This window comes from Acanthochromis polyacanthus, chromosome 19, assembly GCF_021347895.1.
Source record: "Acanthochromis polyacanthus isolate Apoly-LR-REF ecotype Palm Island chromosome 19, KAUST_Apoly_ChrSc, whole genome shotgun sequence".
Classification (NCBI taxonomy): domain Eukaryota; kingdom Metazoa; phylum Chordata; class Actinopteri; family Pomacentridae; genus Acanthochromis; species Acanthochromis polyacanthus.
Window position 1 is genome coordinate 10,058,481 of NC_067131.1, and position 22,037 is coordinate 10,080,517.

The 22,037-nt window shown below is 42.1% G+C and overlaps 2 protein-coding genes and 1 long non-coding RNA gene across 3 annotated transcripts in view; 1 reads left to right on the plus strand and 2 right to left on the minus strand.

Annotated features, from left to right (window-relative positions):
* Positions 1 to 3,094, minus strand: part of LOC110949586 (uncharacterized) — a 23,763-nt gene extending 20,669 nt beyond the window's left edge. The window contains exon 1 of the long non-coding RNA XR_002595590.2: positions 2,955 to 3,094. This is a non-coding gene — a long non-coding RNA (uncharacterized LOC110949586). The remainder of the gene's footprint in view (positions 1 to 2,954) is intronic.
* Positions 1 to 22,037, minus strand: part of LOC110949584 (protein phosphatase 1 regulatory subunit 1B-like) — a 187,693-nt gene that overhangs the window by 44,802 nt on the left and 120,854 nt on the right. The gene's annotated exons all lie outside the window — the stretch shown is intronic.
* On the plus strand, positions 3,076 to 16,390 carry med1 (mediator complex subunit 1). Its single transcript, XM_022191712.2, has 16 exons — positions 3,076 to 3,196; positions 4,698 to 4,804; positions 6,600 to 6,678; positions 6,910 to 6,964; positions 7,277 to 7,409; positions 7,580 to 7,608; positions 7,768 to 7,839; positions 8,107 to 8,181; positions 8,794 to 8,957; positions 9,103 to 9,214; positions 9,460 to 9,584; positions 9,694 to 9,821; positions 10,292 to 10,493; positions 10,612 to 10,707; positions 11,626 to 11,731; positions 11,810 to 16,390. Exons 1-16 carry the CDS (start codon positions 3,076 to 3,078, stop codon positions 15,684 to 15,686), a joined length of 5,481 nt encoding a protein of 1,826 aa, XP_022047404.2. The 3' UTR covers positions 15,687 to 16,390.

Below are 22,037 nucleotides of genomic sequence, written 5' to 3' on the forward strand. Positions count from 1 at the left end.
ACACATTAATTAATTGTTGTAGCCAATTAAGTGCCGTTGTGCAAATGAGCCTCATCACAAATGGTCCTATAGGGGTAACCCCTCCTTCCTCTCTCCCTCTCTGTGTCTCTTGCTCTTCCCTCACTCTACCACCCTCCCCCTCGTCTTCCCAGCTGCCCGAGCACTTCAAGGCACTCGGTGCCAAAGAAGCAGAAACTGTGTCCTGATAATGCTTCACTGTTTTCTGGACTGCTTCCAGCCTTCAGGCTCACTGATCTCAAACTTGTATGATAGGTGAAAAGCAAGAAGGCTCAGCTGATTCCTTTTGTCTGGCACATTTGTACGAGAGCATCTTAATAAGTCTGCCTCTAAAACGCCGAAACCGTAGAAAATCTGTTGACTGCATTGTCTGCTTAATTTGCCTGGTTTCCACGTATTGTCAAGCAGGCATGTATGCATCAAGTAGTTTATCTTTATTCACAGCAGGTAAAATGTGAGTTCACCTAAAGGGACTGAAAAAGAGGAGGGTATTCAACTTCAAAGCACTCAATAGGGTTGCCAAGCTGTTCACACATCTTCATCCCCTGTGCTAAAACTGGAAACATGCAGAGGAAATCATATGAGGAAAAAAAAAAGCTGCTACACCTTCATCATGCTTAACACTGACAGTATAGGGAAGGTAGTAGTAAAGAATAAAGAGTGCAGTTTTGCTTGTCTTATCTATACTGGAGAACATGTGCATATGTGCACAGTATGCATATGTGTGCATACAAAACAAATTCTCTATCCACCATGTAGTGTTTACTATATGTAGGTGTATCCAAGCATATATGTAAATGTGCATATATTTATACAGGTATATACAGTGCTGTGCAGAAGTGAAAGGAAAGTCAGGATGCTTATAAAATAATACTGAATAGTTAATCAATTATCTTCATATACAATAGAGAAAGCTAAATCAAATCAATATTTTGTGTAGCTATACACTATTTGCCGTCAATTCAACCAAGTGCCTTAGCACACAGTATTTCAAGTATCTTCTGTTTTCAAGTATCTTCTGCGGATTTAAACTGTCTCACTGGCTTCTGTCTCTTCTTGTGATCCCAGAATGACTCAATGATGTTGAGACCAGGGCTCTGTGGGGGCCATACCATCTGTTGCAGGACTCCATGTTCTTCTTGTCGCTGAAGATAGTTTCTCATGACTGTAGTTGTATGTTTGGAGCTGTTGCCATGCCAAATGAATCATGACCTAACAAATGGTGGTACGGTGTGATGGATAAGAATCAAAGCGTCTACAGCACGTGAAACCTTCGCACAGTACAGTATTAGACTATGTATACATGTTGACATGTGGCATGAATTTGCCGTTTTAAGCACTTCAAGTGGACAGCTTGTGTTACATTATCAGCCGTTATGTATTTGAATCTAGCACACATTCATAGCAGAATCAAATTTTGTAAAAATGTAGTATTGGAAGAATCCTGTTGTGCAAAAACTAAATGTAATAAATACTCTAATTGCAAATAAATGCAGTATACACTACCAAATTTAATAGATAGCTTGACCAGGTATGAAGAAACAGTGTGCAACGAGCGTCTGGGTGATAATAATATCATGGGGCAGATGTCATTTCTAATCAGTATGACAATTCTAAGATTTCTTTTTTAAACACCGTGGCACTCACTGTTCATGTAGTTGAAACAATAAGAACATTTCGACATCATGTTAACAACATGCAGTGAAACATTTCTTAGCACAAGGGCTGAACTTTCACTTTTTTTCCCTCCTCGAGTCTGGCTCGGCCCACTCTTCTGCCATTCGGACGTGGCACTGATACACCCACCAGGAGGATTAGGGAAGGTTTAGTAACTGTGCCAGCCTCACTCCCTGTGCCACGCCATCCCTCGGCACAGAGGGGGGTCCCGCTTGGCATGGCAAGGTGAACTAGCCTCTGATTGATGGGCATGGTTTCAGCCCGCTACTGTGCTCCCTAAGGCCCGTGCCTCCTTTTCCTTTCTCCTACTGCTGTCTTGGCAGCAGTGCCCACCTCCTCTTCCATGCCAGGCAGCCAGCTAAAGCTCCTGGTGGGCACATCAATTACATAGCGGCACCTCCCCTCTTTTCTCATGTCTATCTGTGGGTCTGTCTACTGTCTCAGACGATGCCAATCTGGTTCCTCTCCATCTCCGCTGCGGTCTATAGCTATCTACGCTGTGTGTGTGTGTGTGTGTGTGTTGCAGTTTTGGTTTTTTTTTTAACCCATGTTCACAAATACAAATATATCTTTGCATATGCACAAATGCACATGTATTCATGCACACACTCCCTGCTCCCTCTCTTAGGCAGGTCATAATGGTTGGTGGGAAAATCCTCCCCAGAGAGCACTCATTGCCACAGGCTCAGCTGTACAAAAGGCTCAGGTGTGTGTGTGCTTGTGTGTGCAAGGCATGGCTGCTTTTGCCGTTTACATTTTTAAAAATGTACTGCTTAATTGGACAGCCCATTGCTTCATGTGACTGCTTTATACAAGAGGGTATAAAAGTACAAATTGTAAGGGGGTGGGGAAAAAAGCAATCCTGGTATCAAGGTGCTGCATTGTTCTATTTTTGAAGTCGATTAACATGATGATTTCAACCTTCCTTTGGATTTTGGCGGTTAGTTGCTCTTGGCAAACCATAAATCATTTACTTGCAGCAATCGTACGCCATCTGGAGTATTCATCAGGCCACTGTCTTTAATTTTTAGCAGACGAGTCGAGAGATTTGGGTTGGAGGAAATGAAAAACAACGTGTTTTGTGCTCAGACGCTGAGAAATAATGACAAACAATGTCGAAAACGTGCAAACTAGCAAATTACAACCTGTTTAGATTTTTCAAATGAGTTAATGTAAAAAAAAGAAAAAAGAGAGAGATGCATAGCAATTTAAGACTGCATAATATGTTACTTGGATGAGAATTTCAGGTGAGAACTTACCAACAAGGAAAACGCCGATGGTCACCTGGCCGCGGTTCTGGCTGTACGGACAGTACGGAAGCCCAGGAGGGGAAGCGGGGAACTCGAAGCGGGGAAACTGAAACGGGTAGCCGCGGCGACAATGGCGGCTGGGCCTGGCGTTTCTATGCAGAGCGGCAGCCCTGCGAGAGAACTTTCTGCCCCGGTACAGCCAGGAGGAAATCAGACTCATGGAGATCGGGTCAAAACCGAAGAGGTCACAGGTAAGGAACCGGTCTGTGCGTTGTTTTTTTTTCAGATTTTTGTGATTATAGAAGTCTGTGCTTCTGCACAGGGCGACTTGGGCTAACGGTGGCTAAGTTAGCCTGCCGAGTAATGCTAACGACTGCTTCTGGGGTATATTTTCAATTTGTTCAAGAATGTACAATTTCATCGAGCGACATAAAAAGCACAGTAACGTACAACAGTGAAGACTAAGTTAATTAAATTGGATACGCTGTTGTGTAGCAGCTATGTTGGTCAGCTTTATGGAGAAAGCGAATTGCTAACGTTAGCAACTCGCTAACGTCAACTTTGTAGAGACACCAGCGTTAGGTAGCCACATCACAAAGGTGTCTGGAAGTAAACCATTGGCACCATGCAAGTTTCTATTATTTACTCGTGTAGGACCGGAAATGCCACAGTGGTCACTTCCCCAATATGAAACAACAAGTTGCCGCATTCTAGTAGCACATGACGACTTTTTCATACCGTTAGCCTTTGCTAACCCTTTAAATATATTCAAGCAGACTGACTGTCGCCTGTAGTACTCTGTTGTTAGTTTGTGGGAGTTGTGTGCCTTTGTGATTACATTTTGGGGTTTGACGTAATGGAAAGTCCTGCTAGTCCCATAACCAATCGTACTTTGTAGATGCACTAGATAAACGTAAGTGTGAGATGTAGCTTCAAGTAGCTACATCAGCAGTAGCGGATTTGTTTTGGTTTCGGTTACATCAAAACAGATGAATGCCTGATCATATCTACCTGTAATTTATACCACTGAAAAAGTTATCTGAAAATACCTTATTGTCTTGCTTGTATTTTTTTAACAAATTATTTGTACATGTAAGGAAAATATCCAAAAAAATATATTTGAGTTGATTACTCACTGCACACGTTCACAATAGATCTTGATAGTAATAATGATGAAGTTTAGTACACCACTACTTAAATAAATCATATTTTCTGCCAGTTTATAATTCAAATAGTGTCAATTAATGGAAATAAACATTTCAGAGGATATAGTTAGTGGTGCTGTTGAACTATATAGCATTCATACAAAACAGTACTATTTGAAAAAAGTGTGGTTAGCCAATTACAAAGGCTGCAATAATATATTTTACATTATGCAGTTCATCTGACACAGGATTTCAACTCTTGTGTCCGTGGTTGTATTATTTCGTGCTGTCTTCTTTGTGTGATAGTCAAACTTTTTATGGTATGTCATGTGGTAATGCTTCATCACATGCTTTAAATCTATTGCTTTGTGATTTAACAGGTAACTGAGTGTATTTTGTCTACAGCGAGATGTTTCAACAAGAATAGAAAGTTTTTCTTGCTCTTGTGTACATCTAATACATGCACTTGTTTTTGTTGGTTTCTGGCTCCAATCTTAGTTATTTTTGTTTTGGTAACATTTTCTCAGTCAAGAAGTCCTCTTTATATAGACTTGCTGTTAGTATTTTTGTTTTACTTTCATTTCATGTATATTGTATATTTTTTCAGAAGCAGAGAAGCAGACCCGCATGGCCGCTTTGCTGGAAAGGCTTCATGCCAAACACAATGCCTCTCGGCCGTGGCAGGAGACCTGCAAGGTTGTTCGTCAGGCCATGGTGAGACGAAGAAATCTTTCTATAAATAATTTGTGGGAATCTACAGAATATCTGTGACAGCTTTAAAAACTGAATATTGCCTTAAGGTCTGAAACCAGTAGCCATGGGTCTGGTGATTGACGATCACTGCTTCGTTGTTGTACTCTGAAAGAACTATCAAACTGAATGCGCTTCGTGTGTGTCGATCAAACCTAAAACTTCAAAATAACATTTAGCAAAAAGTAGACAGGGCTGCATAGAACATGTCAGTATGTTTCGGACAAAGCTTGGCTGCACTACAAACATTATACTTCCACAGGTTGATTAATAATAATAATACACTTGTGAAAACAATACTTTTATAAGTCACACAGTATTGTATCTATTTTCCAGCTGGTATTCTTTCACGATTAAACGTCAACACTACATAGTCTCTGTCAACACCGTCTGAAAATGTGTGAGTCTTGCAGATCAAAGTTATTTGAACTTTGACTAAGACTCAGCATCTTTCCATGACAGTATAGGAAGGTGGTTCTTTCCTTATTAATAAATGAAGAGTGAGTTTTAGTGTAACCACAAGTATCAAATTTGACATGACAGCAGATAGTTTAAGCTACAAAATTGAAAGTTACAAGCATTTTATTTCCTCATTGGTGATGAATGCATCTGGGGTGTCCCTGAGCTGGGACTTTCTGAATGAGAAGACTCCTCACTCTGTTGGAGCTACTATGGAACTACACACACACTGAGTCCACTGTACTGATCCATATCTTAAACAGTTTCCTGAATTCATAGTCCGTAGTCTGTTTGTAGACAGAAACAGTCAGTAGTCATTTAGCCAATAAAAATGATTAAAAGGCGTTGGACTTGTGTCCACTGAGTATTAGGACTGTTATTTTACTCCTTTCTGTACAATGGACTTTGTACTTACGTGTGTCTTGCTTTTCAATAATATTGGCACCACAGCTACAGCACTGCTCTCAGTTGTCTGATGCCCTGCTCTTGCCGTGCGCTGTATGTGCTGCAGATTCATTTAGCCCTGAACATGCCAGTTTTGCATTTACCTTAGATTGCTATTAAAACCAAACAGTCACCAGACTGAGAGACCAGACCAGAGTTAGAGGAATTTTCACAACTTTATGCTGAAATGTTCATGAACACAATTGCCACAGTTAGCAAGTCCAGACATAATAGTTCCAGATAATTGTTTTCTTCCTTAGACTTCATTGAAGTGCACTTAATGTGCAGTTTGTGGAGTCCCTGTGATTGGGCAGCAGCCACACCTGTAACTCTTATCTTATTAAGGAGCAAAAGGCTCCACCTAGTGGTGGTACTGGGCTCTGCAGCAATCCTTTTTCATGACTTAGAACTTGAATTGGGAATTGTCAGACTGATGATTTGACTTCATCATTCTGTACTGACAGCCCTAGAATTTATTTTGTCCATCATTTTACTCTAGTGGTTTTTGAAAGCCTTTAAAATGCCATTTACACCCACACAGTATTCACAATAACCCAGCGGTGCCATCCCTTCATCTATGTAATTGACAATCCCTCATCAGGTCACATATATTTACAAGAGAGATTTACAACTAACCTAGTCAGTACAAATTTAAATCCATTAATCACATAATTGTACAAACAAGTTCTCATTTGAGTAGCTTAGCTGCTGCACCAGTGGAATTACAACAGTGATATTTAAATGTCAGAGCTGTTGTGCTGACTTAGCCAGAGAAAAACAAACCTGAGCATAAAACACATTTATTTTTTCTGAACCCTTCCCTGATTTCTGTCCCTTTCCTTACAATGTGTCCCAGGAGAAACGTGGTGTGATGAATGCGGCAGGTCACCAGCTCCTGCTCACCTGCTTGGAGACCCTGCAGAGGGCACTGAAAGGTAACGCAAAGGGGAGAAAAGCAACATTTTGGTTAGAAAATGCAACTTTCCATCATTAGATCGGGGGAACATTCCTGTTTTCACACTGAAATTAACTGTTAAACATTCCGGTGATGCTGGCTAATCACATCTCCCTGTTAATTGACTTGTCATTTGCTTTGGGTGTCATGCATGCTGGAATTCATGACACTGTCTCATTATAAATTTACTCTTCTCTGCCTTCTTTTTCAGTTTCATCTCTGCCCTCCATGACAGATCGTCTAGAATCCATTGCTCGGCAAAACATGTGAGTTTGTTACTTTTTGCGCATATTTATTCACTGTCTCCTGGCTCTGACTGATTCACATGGTGAGGTTAAGCACTGAAAATACAGGAAGATCAAGGCTGAAAGGTGTTCAGTTTGATGATTATATTTTTTTCCAGTGAGCTGAGAAAGAGGTTTTTGAATGACTGAGTGGGCTGTTTTTCACCTACTTATTCATTATGAAATGAAATTACTTCTTTCCTTCAATTTTTAAATACCTTAAAGCAAAACAGGTTAACAGGAAAAAGGAAAATTGAAGTGGTTTCTCTGTATGTTTTTGTCTTGTCTGTGCAGGTTGGGCTCTCATCTCAGCCCATCAGGGACAGAGTGCTACATTACTTCAGACATGTTTTATGTGGAGGTGCAGCTGGACAGCACTGGTCAGTTAGTGGATGTCAAGGTGGCTCATCAGGGAGAAAACCCTACGGTCAGTAAAACTGTGGCTCCCTAAAGTGATTTAAATGAGATTGGTAATTGTTCATCAAGAATTCAACACTTTTATGATTAAAAATGTCTTCAAATTAGCTTAACTTTCATTGCTATTTATGCACACTGACGAAGGCGTATGATATTCTTTTCTTGATTTGTTTGTCATAGAGTTGTCCTGAGCTGATTCAGCATCTAAGGTGAGTAGAAACCAAAAACTTCACTGTACTCTTGAGAAAAACAGCATAAACTCAAGTGCAGTGTTTCTCATTTCTGTTCTGCGGAATGATGCAGACACTTGTAAGACATAACTTGTATTGGTTTGACAGCTCTCCAAACTGTTTTTTTTACTTCATCAGGGAAAAGAACTTTGAGGAATTTTCCAAACATCTCAAGGGTCTTGTTGATTTGTACAAGCTTCCTGGAGACAAGTAAGTGGACTTGCAGACTTTAAGGATGTCTGGTTTAAGTAAACCTATAAATGCTGGGGAGGGGGGGCGGCGGCGGGGGGCGGCGGGGGGCACTGTATTCTGAACTACATGAAATAGGCATATTGGGAATATTTAGAGGAGTGAAAAACACAGAATCCCAGAAGCCAAGATTAAAGATGGTTGTTTTATAAGGACAGATGCCATATGTCCTAATGAATATTGTGTTTGTCGCAGTTGCATGTAATTATCTTCATTTCTGTGTTCCAGTAAGCTGAAAACCAAGATGTATATAGCACTGCAGTCTTTGGAGCTTGATCTCACCAAGATGATGCACATGTTTCGGTAAGTTGTCTTCTATAAGAGTAATACAGGGGGCCCTCGGCTTACATCAGAGTTCCGTGCCCATGATGTGACGTAAGTCGATTTTCGCTTTAAGTAGGAACTCTGGTAAAAAAAAACGCAAACAAAGCCGTTACGTGCATCACGATATCGATCAGTTTACACATGTGTACAACTACAGTAATGAAAACAGACATTAGCTTACACTGAAGCACAACTCAGGAGGAAAATACCGATGAAAATGTGAACTGTGAGTCTGACTTACGCTTGAGAGCATAATGAAGTTAGCGGATGTAGAATAATCCAGTGTGGCGGCAAATGTAAACAAAGCCGTCTTGTAGCGCCACATGACTACTGTACATACAGTATTCATCCGCTCCACTCGCCACGTGACAACGCATTCATCCACTCCACTCTGACGTAACAACGAAACATCATAAGTTGAGGACGTCATAAACCGAGGACCTCCTGTACAACAGAATTTATCCCTAAGTGATAAATCAGTGGCTCTTACATGCACATTTACCAGTAATTTACATTAATGATTAGGAGTAAAAGTCCTCATTTAATCATCTCTCTTTGTTATGCAATCGTTTTTGTTTGCATGTTTTCTAGGTTAGCAACCAATGCTAATACAGTGGAAACTATTCTTCATGGGAGTGTGGGCTTGCTGACAGCCAGGAGTGGTGGCCATCTGGTTTCTCTACAGTGTTACGTGTCCCCTTACGACATATTTGAGGAGGGAACGGGCACACAGCTCAACTTAACAGACAACAATGGCAAGTGCAAGCAGGACGTCGATGGCAAGCGTCTATAAAAAGAATGACTCGCCAGCCACTAGCTGCTATACGATTTGATGATGGATTGTAATTATCTTTGTGTGACTTGTCACTTGTCTCTGTATGTTGACACTGGTTGTTGCAGTGCCACGCTCTCTGGGTGTCAGTGTTTCTGTGACAATCGAGGGAACGTCTGCTGTGTACAAGCTTCCAATCGCTCCGCTCATCACTGGATCCCACCCAGTTGACAACAAGGGGTAAGAGAGTGTATATCACTTTGTCAGAGTTTTTATGAAATCCTACAATCTGCAGCCTCTAAATCTGTAAAAAAAAAAAAAAAAAACTGCTGCTCTTCAGAGAAGAACTGGGAATTACAGTAAATGCTCATAAATGCACCACTGTTTCGCATAATGAGGCAATCATCTGGGGGTTATTCTAGCGTCCCAGTGCAGAAGGAGTAGAGAACAGAAAGAGCTGATAGATTTGTTTTTGCTGTATTTAGGACACCTTCCTTTTCCACTGTGACCAATTCCAACTGCGTGGACCTGCCGGCTTGTTTTTTCCTCAAGACCAACCGCCCCATGCCTTTCTCCCTCTCCTTCATTCAGAGGCTGAGCAATGCTACTTGTAAGTTTACCTCACTAACAGCCATGAATATTCTGAAAGAATGATACTTGTTTCGGTCTATTTCGATATTTCTAATGGGGACCTCTCCATTTTTTTTTTCCCCCTCTAGCAATCCCCGTGTTTGAGACCGCACCCACCCTCTCGCCTCTCTACCAGTTAATTGTGCAGAGCCAGCTCCAGCACCTAGAGGAGGCCAGCCCCCTGCCACCACCCTCACACAACATGCACTTTTATTCTGTAAGCCACACACACAGTACCTGCACACACATGAAAAATTTGTGAGTCTCAGTGTGTGTGATCCGTCCAACCTCGATGTTTAGACCCTCACTTATTCTGGTTGCACCTATTGGAACTGGGAACATTAATTCATCAACATTTATACATTTATTATACATTCATTGCCTTTATTACAGAACTGGTTCATTTTTTAAAACCATTTCTCTTTGCCAGGTTAGTATCCCGGCAAGTCTCGATATCCAGCTCTTAGTTTTGTCTTTTTGTTTGACGCGGTCTGATTGGCAACGTCTCTTCTTTCCTCTGCTGTCTTGTTTTAATACACATTTTCAAAACAGAAATTGAATAAAATTTGATTTCTTTATCATTCTGCAAAGAAATTTGAGGTTCAGAAGACACCCATAGCCAATCAAAAAAAAAAGATTTTAACACAATCTGCTGTGTAAGAAAAAAACCATTACATGCTTTCACAGGTGTTGCCGGATCAGCAGCACTGTTACTTCCTGAACGGTGATGCCCCGGTGCAAGATGGTCACTCTCTTCAGGGAGCACTGGTGTCCAAAATCCCCTTCCGTCACCCAGCACAAGTGCCACTGGTGTTGGATATCATTCGGCACCAGGCAGCCTACAACACGTTGATTGGCAGCTGTGTCAAACGAACTTCGGTCAAAGAAGGTTAGTATCAGGTCTCAGATTTTCAGTATTTGGTCGTGTAGCACATACTCTGTTTTTTGGCATGTGATGTGTTCCATTATATTTGACGTATTTAGCATCTTTGTTCTTGTTCTTTCAGACAGTGCAGGTTTGCTGCAGTTTGAAGTATGTCCTCTTACTGACTCAAGTTTCAGCGTCTCTTTCCAGCATCCGGTCAATGAGTCATTAGTGTGTGGTGAGCTTTCACATTTACTAAATCTCACTTTTGCTACTAAAATGATTTTAATAAATAAATAAAATGGTCTAGTTGAATTTGTAAGTTGAGAGGATAAACACAGTGTATGTATTTGTTTTTGTACAATATAAAATATATGTACCTGGCAGCAGAATATGTCATATAATGATTGTGAAGGTTTTTACACATTGAAATAATGGTGTTCCCCTGACTTGGTACAGCTTGTTTTCCAATTCTCCAGCCACTTGCTCCAAATACTAGACATCTAAAACTGTAAAAAATGAGCTGCTAAATTTGATATGATTTCAGTGCAATTGACAACTGGAGCTTTTGACTGCTGAAATTGGTGTTACACAGTGAACTGATGGCTGTATCGACTAACAAATCGGACTTTACCACAGCTACAATAACACTCAGTGCACTCTGATTGTATACTAGTGTTACAGAGTGAGGCATGTTGCACGATTAAACTTGCAGAGACACACAAACCTGCTGTAGATTTTCATTTCAGTTTGTTCTTAATTGTCAAAGAATTCATGTTAGATAGGGACAGCTGATATGACTTGCCATTTGTCATTTATACTGTCAATAGCAGCGTTCAGTAGATATCCACAACATCCCTAGTTCGGATTCAGCCAGGTATCGGTGTTGCATGTCATGCCCCTACTCCGACATTCTACCTCACATTTGCACATAATCAATTTTAAATGCATATATGAGCATTTTACTTTCAAACAGGGTAATCATTACTTAAGTCATTATTTAGTTGCATGCTGTTCTAACCTGAAAGTCCATCAATGGAGAACCAAGTAACTTTTTAAGTGACTGGTTGCCTGCATGACCATTACAGTCTGCTGAGTTGGTGTGTTCCTCTTATTTTTCTAAGCCCTTTGTCTTGTCTTGACATCTTTCCTCTAGTGGTGATGGAGGTGATTGACTCCAGACAGGTGTCCTGCAAGCTGTATAAAGGACTCTCAGATGCTTTGATCTGCACTGATGAATTCATCACCAAAGTAGTCCAAAGGTGAGATTGTTAGTTTCTTAAAGCTTGAATGTGAAAAGTGAGTTTTTTTGTGCTAATTTATTTTCCCCCCACTCTTAGATGCATGTCCATCCCCGTAACCATGCGGGCCATTCGGAGGAAAGCAGAGACCATCCAGGCAGACACTCCAGCCCTCTCGTTAATTGCACAGACAGTGGAGACCATGGTGAAGAATAACCTGCCACCCTCCGGTAGTCCTACCTACAACATGGCAGTTGGTGATGGAACTAACCCTATGGGATTGCCTGGCCTCACAGGGGGCAACACACCTACTGGAGGACCCCCAGGAGGACCTAATTATGCAGGTCCAATTGGTTCTCTGTTTGGGATGTCGAGAACAGAAAGGCAATCCCAAGGTGGAGAGTGCCTGACCCCAGGAGCAGTGGCTGGCCAGCAACAGTTGCAGCAACAGCAAGGTCAAGGTCACTCGGATGACTACAGCAAAGTCACCCAGAATCCCATACTGACAAGTCTGTTACAGATAACTGGAAGTGTGGGTTCTAGTCCGAGCTCCCAGAATGCACCACCACCCCACCAGACCCCACCCCCAACATCCTCCCCAGCCAGCAACACCAAAAATCATCCCATGCTGATGAACTTGTTGAAAGACAACCCCACGCAAGATTTTGCAGCTCTCTATGGTTCTAGTCCTTTAGAGAGACAGAATTCTTCATCTGGTTCTCCACGGACAGAAGGCATGACTGCAGCATGCCCTGGAGGTAGCACAAAGGGAAAGAAGAAGCGTCCCAGGGTCACAGAAAAGGGTGGCGTGTTGCCTGGAACTGCTGCAGCTGGTGGAGGTGCTGGCTTAGGCATGAAATCACAGACGTCTTCCATGCCGCAGCACCACCAGCACCATCCAGTCACGCATGAGGATGATTTCCATCGTGAGCTCCTCTCTATGGATGTGGACGCATCTCAAAATTCTATCTTTGATGTTAACCTGACAGGCGATGGCCTAGACACACCTCATAGCATCACTCCAGCACCTAGCCAATGCGGAACACCACCCTCTGGCCCCAACATGCCTTATTCACAATCTCATGTCCAGTCCCAGCAGCAGCCACCTGGTGCTGGACCACCTCGTATGGTTCGCCTCTCCAGCTCTGACAGCATTGGACCTGATATCACAGAAATCTTGTCAGATTTACCTGAGCAAACCGGCAAAGGTAGCAGTAGCAGCCATGGGCAGCACCCAATGGGCAGTGGTGGAGACGATGGAGGCCCCTTAGGCACCCCCATACGTGACTCCTCCAGCTCAGGTCAGGGTAGCGCAGTATTTGACTCAGCAGACATTTTCAATACCAACAGCAATGAGAATCCTTTCACAGATGCTGCAGACCTGATTGCTGAGGCAGCTGCAACTGCCGCCACTCCCACAAGCGACGCCTCTTCCACCAACTTCTTCCCTGATGCTGCTGACTTCAACCCTGACCTCCTGACCTCAGGCCATGGTTTCTCCCAAAGCTACTTTGATGACAGTTCTCCAAGTGCTGATGGAGACATGGACCTGGTCAAGGGATTTGGAGGAAGTAGCCAGCAGAATACCCCGTCAGGAACGCCTCAGAACCCTACCCCACATGGACAGAGCACTCCAGAGCCCTCGCTGAAGGACCCTTTTGATATGGGGATAGTTTTTGGAGGCAACAGTGGTAGTGGAAAACCGCTTCTGGGGCAAGCTCCTGATTTGGGAGACACACATGGTGGAGGGTCCCAAAGCCCACTCATGATGAGCCTTGGAGCAGCTTGTGGTGATTTTAAAAGTGCGGAGCCCAAGGTGAAGCAACAGGGTCTCTTGCGATCAAAAGAGGAAAATGGGGGCAGTGGAGGAAGCAGCTCTGGGATTGGAATGGGAAGCAGTTCAACAGAAGGAAAGCAGGTTAAACGTAGCAGGACCCCATCCAGTGAGGGAAAGTCTAAGGAAAAGCCTCCCAAACGCAAAAAGCTGGACCCTGATGGGAAGTCTCCTTCTCACAGCTCAGGAGGGCGACCATATACACCTCCTAGTGGTGGCTCAGGCTCTGGGGGAAGCATAAGTGGAGGAGGCTCCAAGTCTCCTGGTAGTTCAGGACGCTCGCAAACTCCTCCTGGAGGGGCCACACCTCCGATTCCCAAAATCACCATTCAGATCCCAAAGGGGACCATAACTGGAGGGAAAACCTCATCCCATAGTGGATACACCTCCAGCAGCTCAGCTACAAGCAGCACAGGAGGAGCAGGAGGAACCAGCAGCAGCAAAAGCCATCATTCACACTCATCTTCCTCGGGGAAGATCAAATCCAAGGAAGGCTCCATGACACAAGGCAACAGCTCCAAGCCAGGCAGTGCAGGAGGTGGAGGTGGGCCATCCCAGTCTAAAGGTTCCTCCCAAGGAATGGGTGTTGGCAAACCAGGGTCCTCCCCAATCACCAAACATGGGCTCTCTGGTCCTGGAGGTACTGGAGGTGGAATTGGAAGTGGTAATAAAATTAAGCCACAGGGAGGCAAGCCTCCTGGTTCTCTTATGAATCCCAACATTAAACCCAACATTTCCCCTTCTCATTCTCGCTCCAGTAGCTCTGGTGATAAATTGTCCTCCCCAATGAAAATGCAGCAGTCTCAGGTTCCAGGAACCCCTCCTTCTTCCAAGGCTAAATCCCCAATGGGCTCAGGAGGCGGCAGCTCTGGTGGGTCCAAGTCTTCTAGTGGAGGTATGAGCTCCCAGAAGCCAATTGGTGGAAGTTCTTCCTCTGGCTCCACTTCTTCCTCATCGTCCTCCAGCTCCTCCTCATCTTCTGGTTCCATGGGCTTCTCAGGAGGCTCCCAGTCTCAGTATGGCAGCGGTGGAGGTGGAAGTGGAGGGGGAGGAGGAACAGGTGGAGGGAGTGGAAGCGGAGGAAGTGGAGGAGGAGGTGGCGGAAGTGGGGGTGGAGGCGGAAGTGGTGGAGGGGCTGGTCAGAACAATGCAAATAACCCCAATGCCAAGGGGAAGTCTCCCAGTCGAAACAAGAAGCCCTCGCTGACAGCAGTCATAGACAAACTCAAGAGTGTAGGTGGAGGAGGAGTCGGGGAGGATGGTTGTGAGGTTGGGCCACCAGTAGGGGGAGCTGGTTCATCATCTGCTCCTGGTGGTGGTCCTGGAAATGTTCCAGGTGGACCTTCTAACATGGTTCCTTCCAAGCACACCTCATCCTCCCAAAGTGGGGAGTACAAGCGAGAAAAATCTGATAAAGAAGCTAAGGCGAAAGTGTCGGTGTCAGGGGGAAACAGCGGAGACAAAAAGCTGATGGACCAAAAATCAGGAGGGGTGGGCGGAACCACTCTGGCCAAAATTATCATCAGCAAACCAGACGGCGGTTCACCAAGCATCAAGGCTAAAGTGACCCTCCAGAAAGCAGGGGAAGGATCTGGTGACTCCATGCGCCCTCAGATCGCTAGCCTCAAAGCCTCCCCCCTCTTCAGTGGCTCCACTCCCAAGCATGACCGCTCCTCCCCCAGCCACAGCCGCTCTCCGGGTTACACCCCACTCAACCACGACAGCGAGAGTGAGTCGGGCAGCAGCTCGGTGGCCGAAAAGTCCCACCAGAACAGCCCGAGCTCGGACGACGACCAGACCATGCGGCCCCTTCCTCCCCAGGACTACATGAGCTCAATCTCCCTGAGCTCTGGGGAGAAACATAAGAAACACAAGAAGGAGAAGAAAAAGCAAAAAGAGAGAGAAAGGGAGAGGGACAGAGATCGGGAGCGAGACAGGGATAAAGAGAAGAAGAAGTCCTCTATGTCAATGGGGCCGTCCTCGCATCCGATCAAAGCGGACAGCTGGTCGCGCTCGCCCATCTCGGCTTCAGATTCCTCGCTGTCCATGCTCGGTGCAGATCGTCCATCCCGGCCCAGTCCCATGTACATGAGAAATGAAGATGACGACCTCATGGACTCGGCCCTCACCGGCAACCTTTAATTTGATTTGAAAAGTCCCTACCACTTACTGTTGTCACATTTTAACTCATGCCTTTTAACACTCAAATTATTTATTCAACTCAAGCCACAATTTGGGAATGGATCCAAGAATACTGTGGCTCTCTGAGTTATCATTATCCTGTTAAAGCTGTATTTTAATATCCTATTTTACTGTATGAATATCAGTATGTGATGTTACAGGATCAGGAGGCCAGTTTTGTATGAACATGGATGCTACACATCCAGAGCCACCTCAGAATATCAGCTTCATTTAGGAACTCGCTTTAAACAGTATATTTTCTGAGACATTATTTTTGTCTTTCCTGTGATGTCAGAAGGTTTTTACTCTCCATAAATGTTTCTTTTTGCGTGTTCTTGTTGCATTTAATACATCTGCAGTGTGCATGTATCGTTCAAAATCATACCTGGTTGCCACTAAAACTGTTGTCAGAATAAGGATGACATCTGTTGAAAAAGTATTGTGAAGAAGCGAAGGAGGGTACAGTGTTCAGTTGCCTTGTTTTTCAGATACAACTGGAAATTTTTAGATTTTGATACATTTTAAATTGTCAATGTGTAAATTAGTGTAGGTAAAGACAACTGTAACAGATGATGATGATGATGATGGAGGAAATAAGACGTGCTGTTAATTTTTTTTAAACTGTAGAATTTTTGGAAGCTCGAAATAAACATTTCACTTCTGGACAGGATTCTGTATATTTCTGTATTTTAAACAGACTTAATTATTGCTACAGGGTTTTGTCACACAAGAAATGTGTTGACTGCTACTTCGTATAGCAAGTAAGTAATTGTGATAATTGTATGAATTTACACTACTGTTCAAAAGCTAACACAGTTTAGCATTTGAACACAGAAGTGATGGTTTCTGGAAATGTTTCTATATATCTATGTAGGTATTCCAATAAAAATCAGCCGTTTTCAGCTAGTATAGTCATTTACCACATGAAAGGACTATTTTTAATTAATTTGACGTTATCTTCATTCTAAAAAACTGCTTTTCTTTCAAAAATAAGGACATTTTTAAGTGACCCCAAACTTTTGTATGGCGGTGTATGCATGCTACAGTAGGTATTAAGCATTTTTCCTTTCTGTTCTGTTGAGCGTATTGGACTCGACTACGAAGCTACACTAGATGGCAGCAGTGCATCAGGCTGCTTGGTCGCTTTTATTAGAAATTACATGGTCCTTTGTAATGACTTACACATTCCCAGGGGTAATGCTTTGGGATTAAATGGATTGTGACATCCTTATTCACAGGTTTTACAGGATATGATTTGTGAAACTGATGCAATGAGAGAGCAGGGACCGAGGGGATGAAAAAAAAAGCAAACGGGACAAAAATACACAAAGCAAATTAGTTGCAAAGGTTACAAGGAAATAAAAGTAAAGGAATTCACAATCTTAGTGCGTCATCAAGAGGGCAGACAAAATGCAATCCTCATGAAAATGATTAAACTGCAGGTCCAAATGGGACTCGGCTATTTGGCGATAAGCACTTTTGTATTAAAAGCAACAGAACTAACATAAAAAAGTAAATCAAATTATATGTGCTTTGTTTAAAAATCAGCAAAATTACTTCAGCCATCCAGAACATCCTTACAAATGTCAGACGAGCTGTCAAAACATGAGACTAACGGCTGATAGGACAAATATCAAGTGACAGATTTGAAATTTGAAGTCGTTTATTAATTATTTTTGAGGGATTAGTTTGTCAACCCCTTGTAAAGATGTAGAACTGCAACCGAAACAAATACTATTTTTGTCACTGAATGCATTTGTCAATCAGTTGTTACTAAAGAATCCGAAGAATTATTTTATTCTCTGCATTAAATGAATCGTTTTCAGGCGTAACATTCAATGGTTACTCACAAGAAACTAAGAGCCCATTAGAGGGAGAAGTGACTAAATGCGTACGGTAAATCCTGCAGAATCAACTACATATATTCCATTATAGGCAGAAAAAAAAAGAAAATATTCTAACCTTTGCCTGCTCTTGTGTCCCAAGTGGCAACACATGAAACCAAACATGGCGTTAAGGCTCCTGGTCAGCTGAGCTTCTGACCAATCGCCTCATTTTTCTCCCGCTTCTGCTGACCGAGCATTTTTCTCCACTGCAGAAGCCTCCTGAAATGCTTAGCTGACACAAATGGATGGAGTCCTGTTATGATAAAGAAAAAAAAAAGGTCTTATTATGGAAGCAGTTTCTCCATAGAGCTGCAGCGTTCAGCTCAGATAGCACTGGAGCATCATCAGCCGTGTTCACTTCGGTAGGCAGCAGTTTGCTTCAGGGCAGCTGCTTAGTAGTTGGTTGACTTCCCATCTCTGTCAGCGTCCCCAAGGCCAGAGCTGAAGGAGCCCCGAGGGAGGTCATCTAAGCCGTTTTACTGTAAATAACTAAAGATGGATGCTTAAAAGTGTCATATGCAGCTAAATAGTATACAAGAAGGTTGCTTGAATGTCATTACTGCCATTGTGGTTTAATCTGTTCTTGTAAATACACTCAACAAAAATATAAACGCAACACTTTTGTTCTCACTCCAGTTTTTTATGAGATGAACTCAAAGATCAAAGGGGGGGGGGGGGGGGGGGGGGGGGGGGGGCACTCCTCTTCAATGGCTGTGCGAAGTTGCTGGATATTGGTGGGAACTGGTACACGCTGTCGTATACGCCGATCCAGAGCATCCCAAACATGCTCGATGGGTGACATGTCCAGTGAGTATGCTGGCCATGCAAGAACTGGGATGTTTTCAGCTTCCAAGAATTGTGTACAGATCCTTGCAACATGGGGCCATGCATTATCCTGCTGTAACATGAAGTGATGTTCTTGGATGTATGGCACAACAATGGGCCTCAGGATCTCGTCATGGTATCTCTGCACAGTCAAAATGCCTGGCCTTTTATTGTGGGCAGTCTAAGGCACACCTGTGCGCTAATCATGGTGTCTAATCAGCATCTTGATATGGCACACCTGTGAGGTGAGATGGATTATCTCAGCAAAGGAGAAGTGCTCACTATCACAGATTTAGAGAGATTTGTGAACAATATATGAGAGAAATGGTGACATTGTGTATGTGGAAAAAGTTTTAGATCTTTGAGTTCATCTCATAAAAAATGGGAGCAAAAACAAAAGTGTTGTGTTTATATTTTTGTTGAGTGTATAAGAATCACACGTCTTCAGCTATCTCAGCTTTAGAAACAAAAAAGCTTTTTATATCTTTTCTGCCTGGTAGGTAGTAATTTAACTCATGTGTTTTCATGACATAAGCTAAACTTCTCAGGAATAACTGCAATTGCAAAATCAACAAAACTTTTTCTTTCCTTTGACCTTACTTAACCCTTCCGTTGTCTTCATTTGCAGGCACTGAAAAATATATAGTTTCCTTGTTTGAAAAAAAGAATAAAAATTCAGCAAAAAAAATCCTTAAATTTCAGAAAATTTGCAACACCTTCAGGAAAGAAATTTCAATAACTCCTTAAAAGTTTCCCTTAAAAGTTTTATTTTTTTTAAAAAAATCCCCCAATTTTGCAAAAAAAATTCTTGTAAATATTTTCAAAAAATGAGTAAAAATCTCAAAAAAATCCTAAAAATATCTAAAGTGCTTCCATACATATCAGTAAAACTTCTAATATTTTCTTTAAGAACATTCACATAAAATTCAACGAAAATCCTGTAAAATTCACTGGATTTTGGTTGATTTTTATGTGAATGTTCTTAAGAAACATTTTTAACATTTGTTTTTTTCTACGAAATGTTCAAAGATTTCCCCAAAATGTTGAAAATGCGTACATCACAAGTTTCACTGTGAAAACATTCTTCCCAACATTTTCAAACTTTAAAACAGGTCAGTTTTGACCCGCAGGACAACACAGGGGTTAAAACTTCTTCCTAATGTACCACCGAAGCTACTGCATTGAAAGGATACTACTTCTTAAGTAGAAATTCCAAACGGAATCAATAAACCACTCGGATGTTGTAATATAGCAGACACATAAAATGATTTTACATTAAACTCATAGCAGGAGGTAGCTTTTAGCCATGGAGGCTGCTTTAAATATTTTTGAAAAAGTATGGATTTTTATGGCTAGAACAAGTCTGCTTTTGTCTTACTCTTCCTCATAAGCACAGAGACTATCCACTATTGTATCACAATTAGTGTACTAATCTCTACCAGGCCGGCCAATTTGTCAAACGCCAGATAAACAAAAGAAAACCTAAGACAGCAACCTCCCCTCCTCGCTCCTCCCCTCTGCAGCCGGTTTACTCCTCATTTCCCGTCAACCTGTTCAAACTGCTGAGCTGCTTTTTTTCCCTACAGCACAGCTCATTTCTCCATTGTTGACCCTGCCACTCAAACTTTCTGCCTGGTTTTACACTCAGCCCCACTGCTTGGAAAATATCCACATTCTTCCTTTTCGCTCATCCTTTCATGCTGTTCTCTTTCATCATTTCTCAAACACCAGTCTGAGGACCATGGCAAGTCTCTTATGTTTCAAATCTGGCCAGCTGACATAAATACTGCTTTTTGGTTAAAAAAGAAACCTTTTAAATAATTTTCTCTATTTTAAGTCATATTATTTCCAGCATGGATAATCACTATTTTGTATGCGCTCCAGACAAGAATAATTTAAAGCCCTGACATTTTCAAATTTCATCAAAGAGAACACTGAAACCCTAAAATTTGTCAGTGTTTTTGTGACTGTAAAATTTAGCTTTAACAGGCTTTTTAGTGCAATGAAACAGCTCAACAGTTACACGATAGATTGTCATTACATTTTGTTCAGTTATTCATAGTACCCAGAGGATACATTTGAATGACTTTAGTGATGACTTTTCATGTAGCACCATTATGATGTTTTTCATTTTTAGTTTTGAGTGAAACATCTGGACTAATGGACATAGTCTGTACATTAATGACGGATGTAGCTGCCAGGTCTGAAAAGTGAAGCTAATGCAGAAGTGATCTAAACCTGCAGTTTATCCAGTGACTGCTCTGGTTACAGTCCAGTTGTGTAGAAGTCTATGAGCAAATGGTCCTACTTCTCACTTGATTTGTGACCTCACAAATTATTTTTGTAATCGGTTTATTGACTGTTCCCATACAGGATCTCAAGGTGCTGCCAGGTTAAGAGGGGTATCCAGTTTGGGAACCTTTTGCTAAACTTTTTTGCAGATGATATGCCTCCGTTGGACTTTATCGGATTGTGACCTTTATTGTGTACAGGAAGTTAACATCTCTAGGTCTGAGGCCATGGTCCTCTGCTGGAAACTGGTGGATTGCTGCCTCTGGGTTGTAAGGGAGTTACTGCCCAAAGCGTAAGAGTTTAAGAATCTTGGGATCTCGTTCAGGAATAACAGGAAAGATGAACTGGCACTCAATTTACCTGTTGATCTACTGTCCAATAATTAACCCTGGCCATTAACCCTGGGTAGTGACTGAAAGAATTAGATTAAATCCTGGACTCAAGGTGAAGAAAAATGAAGTTATCAAGCCAGTTTCATGAAGTTACCTAAACTTAAACTCAAATAACACAGAAATTTCAGTGAAAAATCACACAATATTAGACTATTACTAACATGAATCCTGTCACAATAATGTTTCCAACTTAATCAGTTTATCACAGATCCTTAACCAAATTCCTCTGCTACATGTCAGCATTGTAGCTGTGAGCATGTCACTATGCAGATGTTATGGTAGCGTTTAACTGTAGCTAAGTAGCTACAGTCTCACAGAGCTCAACTGTAGAGTCGTATAGCGATGTTGTAACTCACTGATTGACATTAAAACCAGCCACAATCTGTGTCTGTAGTAGTCTGTTAATTTTTTTATTAATCATGCGTCTTACTCATCTCTCTTCCCTGTTTTAAAATCTTGGCAGCAGAAGAAATATGTTGGCCAGATTTCATGTGCAGCTGATTCTTTTTACTCTGATCTTGTAGCACTCAGAGTCAATTTCAGTCCTAATTCCATCTTCATTCTGAGGTACTTAATGTAGCTGCCAATTAATGCTCTTCTCATTTATGTGCCTCTTTCTGGTTTGTTTCTTCTATCTCAGCTTTCACCCAAACCATCCTCCTCTTCGTTGGCACCTCCAGTTCTGATCTCTAAGGTTAATTTTTTTCACTTTCTTTAAAGGTACAAATCATCTACATAATCTTCAGTGTTGTTACTCTGTTGTGTGTTACTATGTGATCACTGTTTTCCTGCAGTGGCGAAACAAGTATTAAGATCCATTACTTAAGTTAAAGTATCAATACAATAAAGTGATGTACTTCATTACAAGTCAAAGCCTTGCCTGAAAAACATTACGTAAATGAAGGTACATAAGTTTT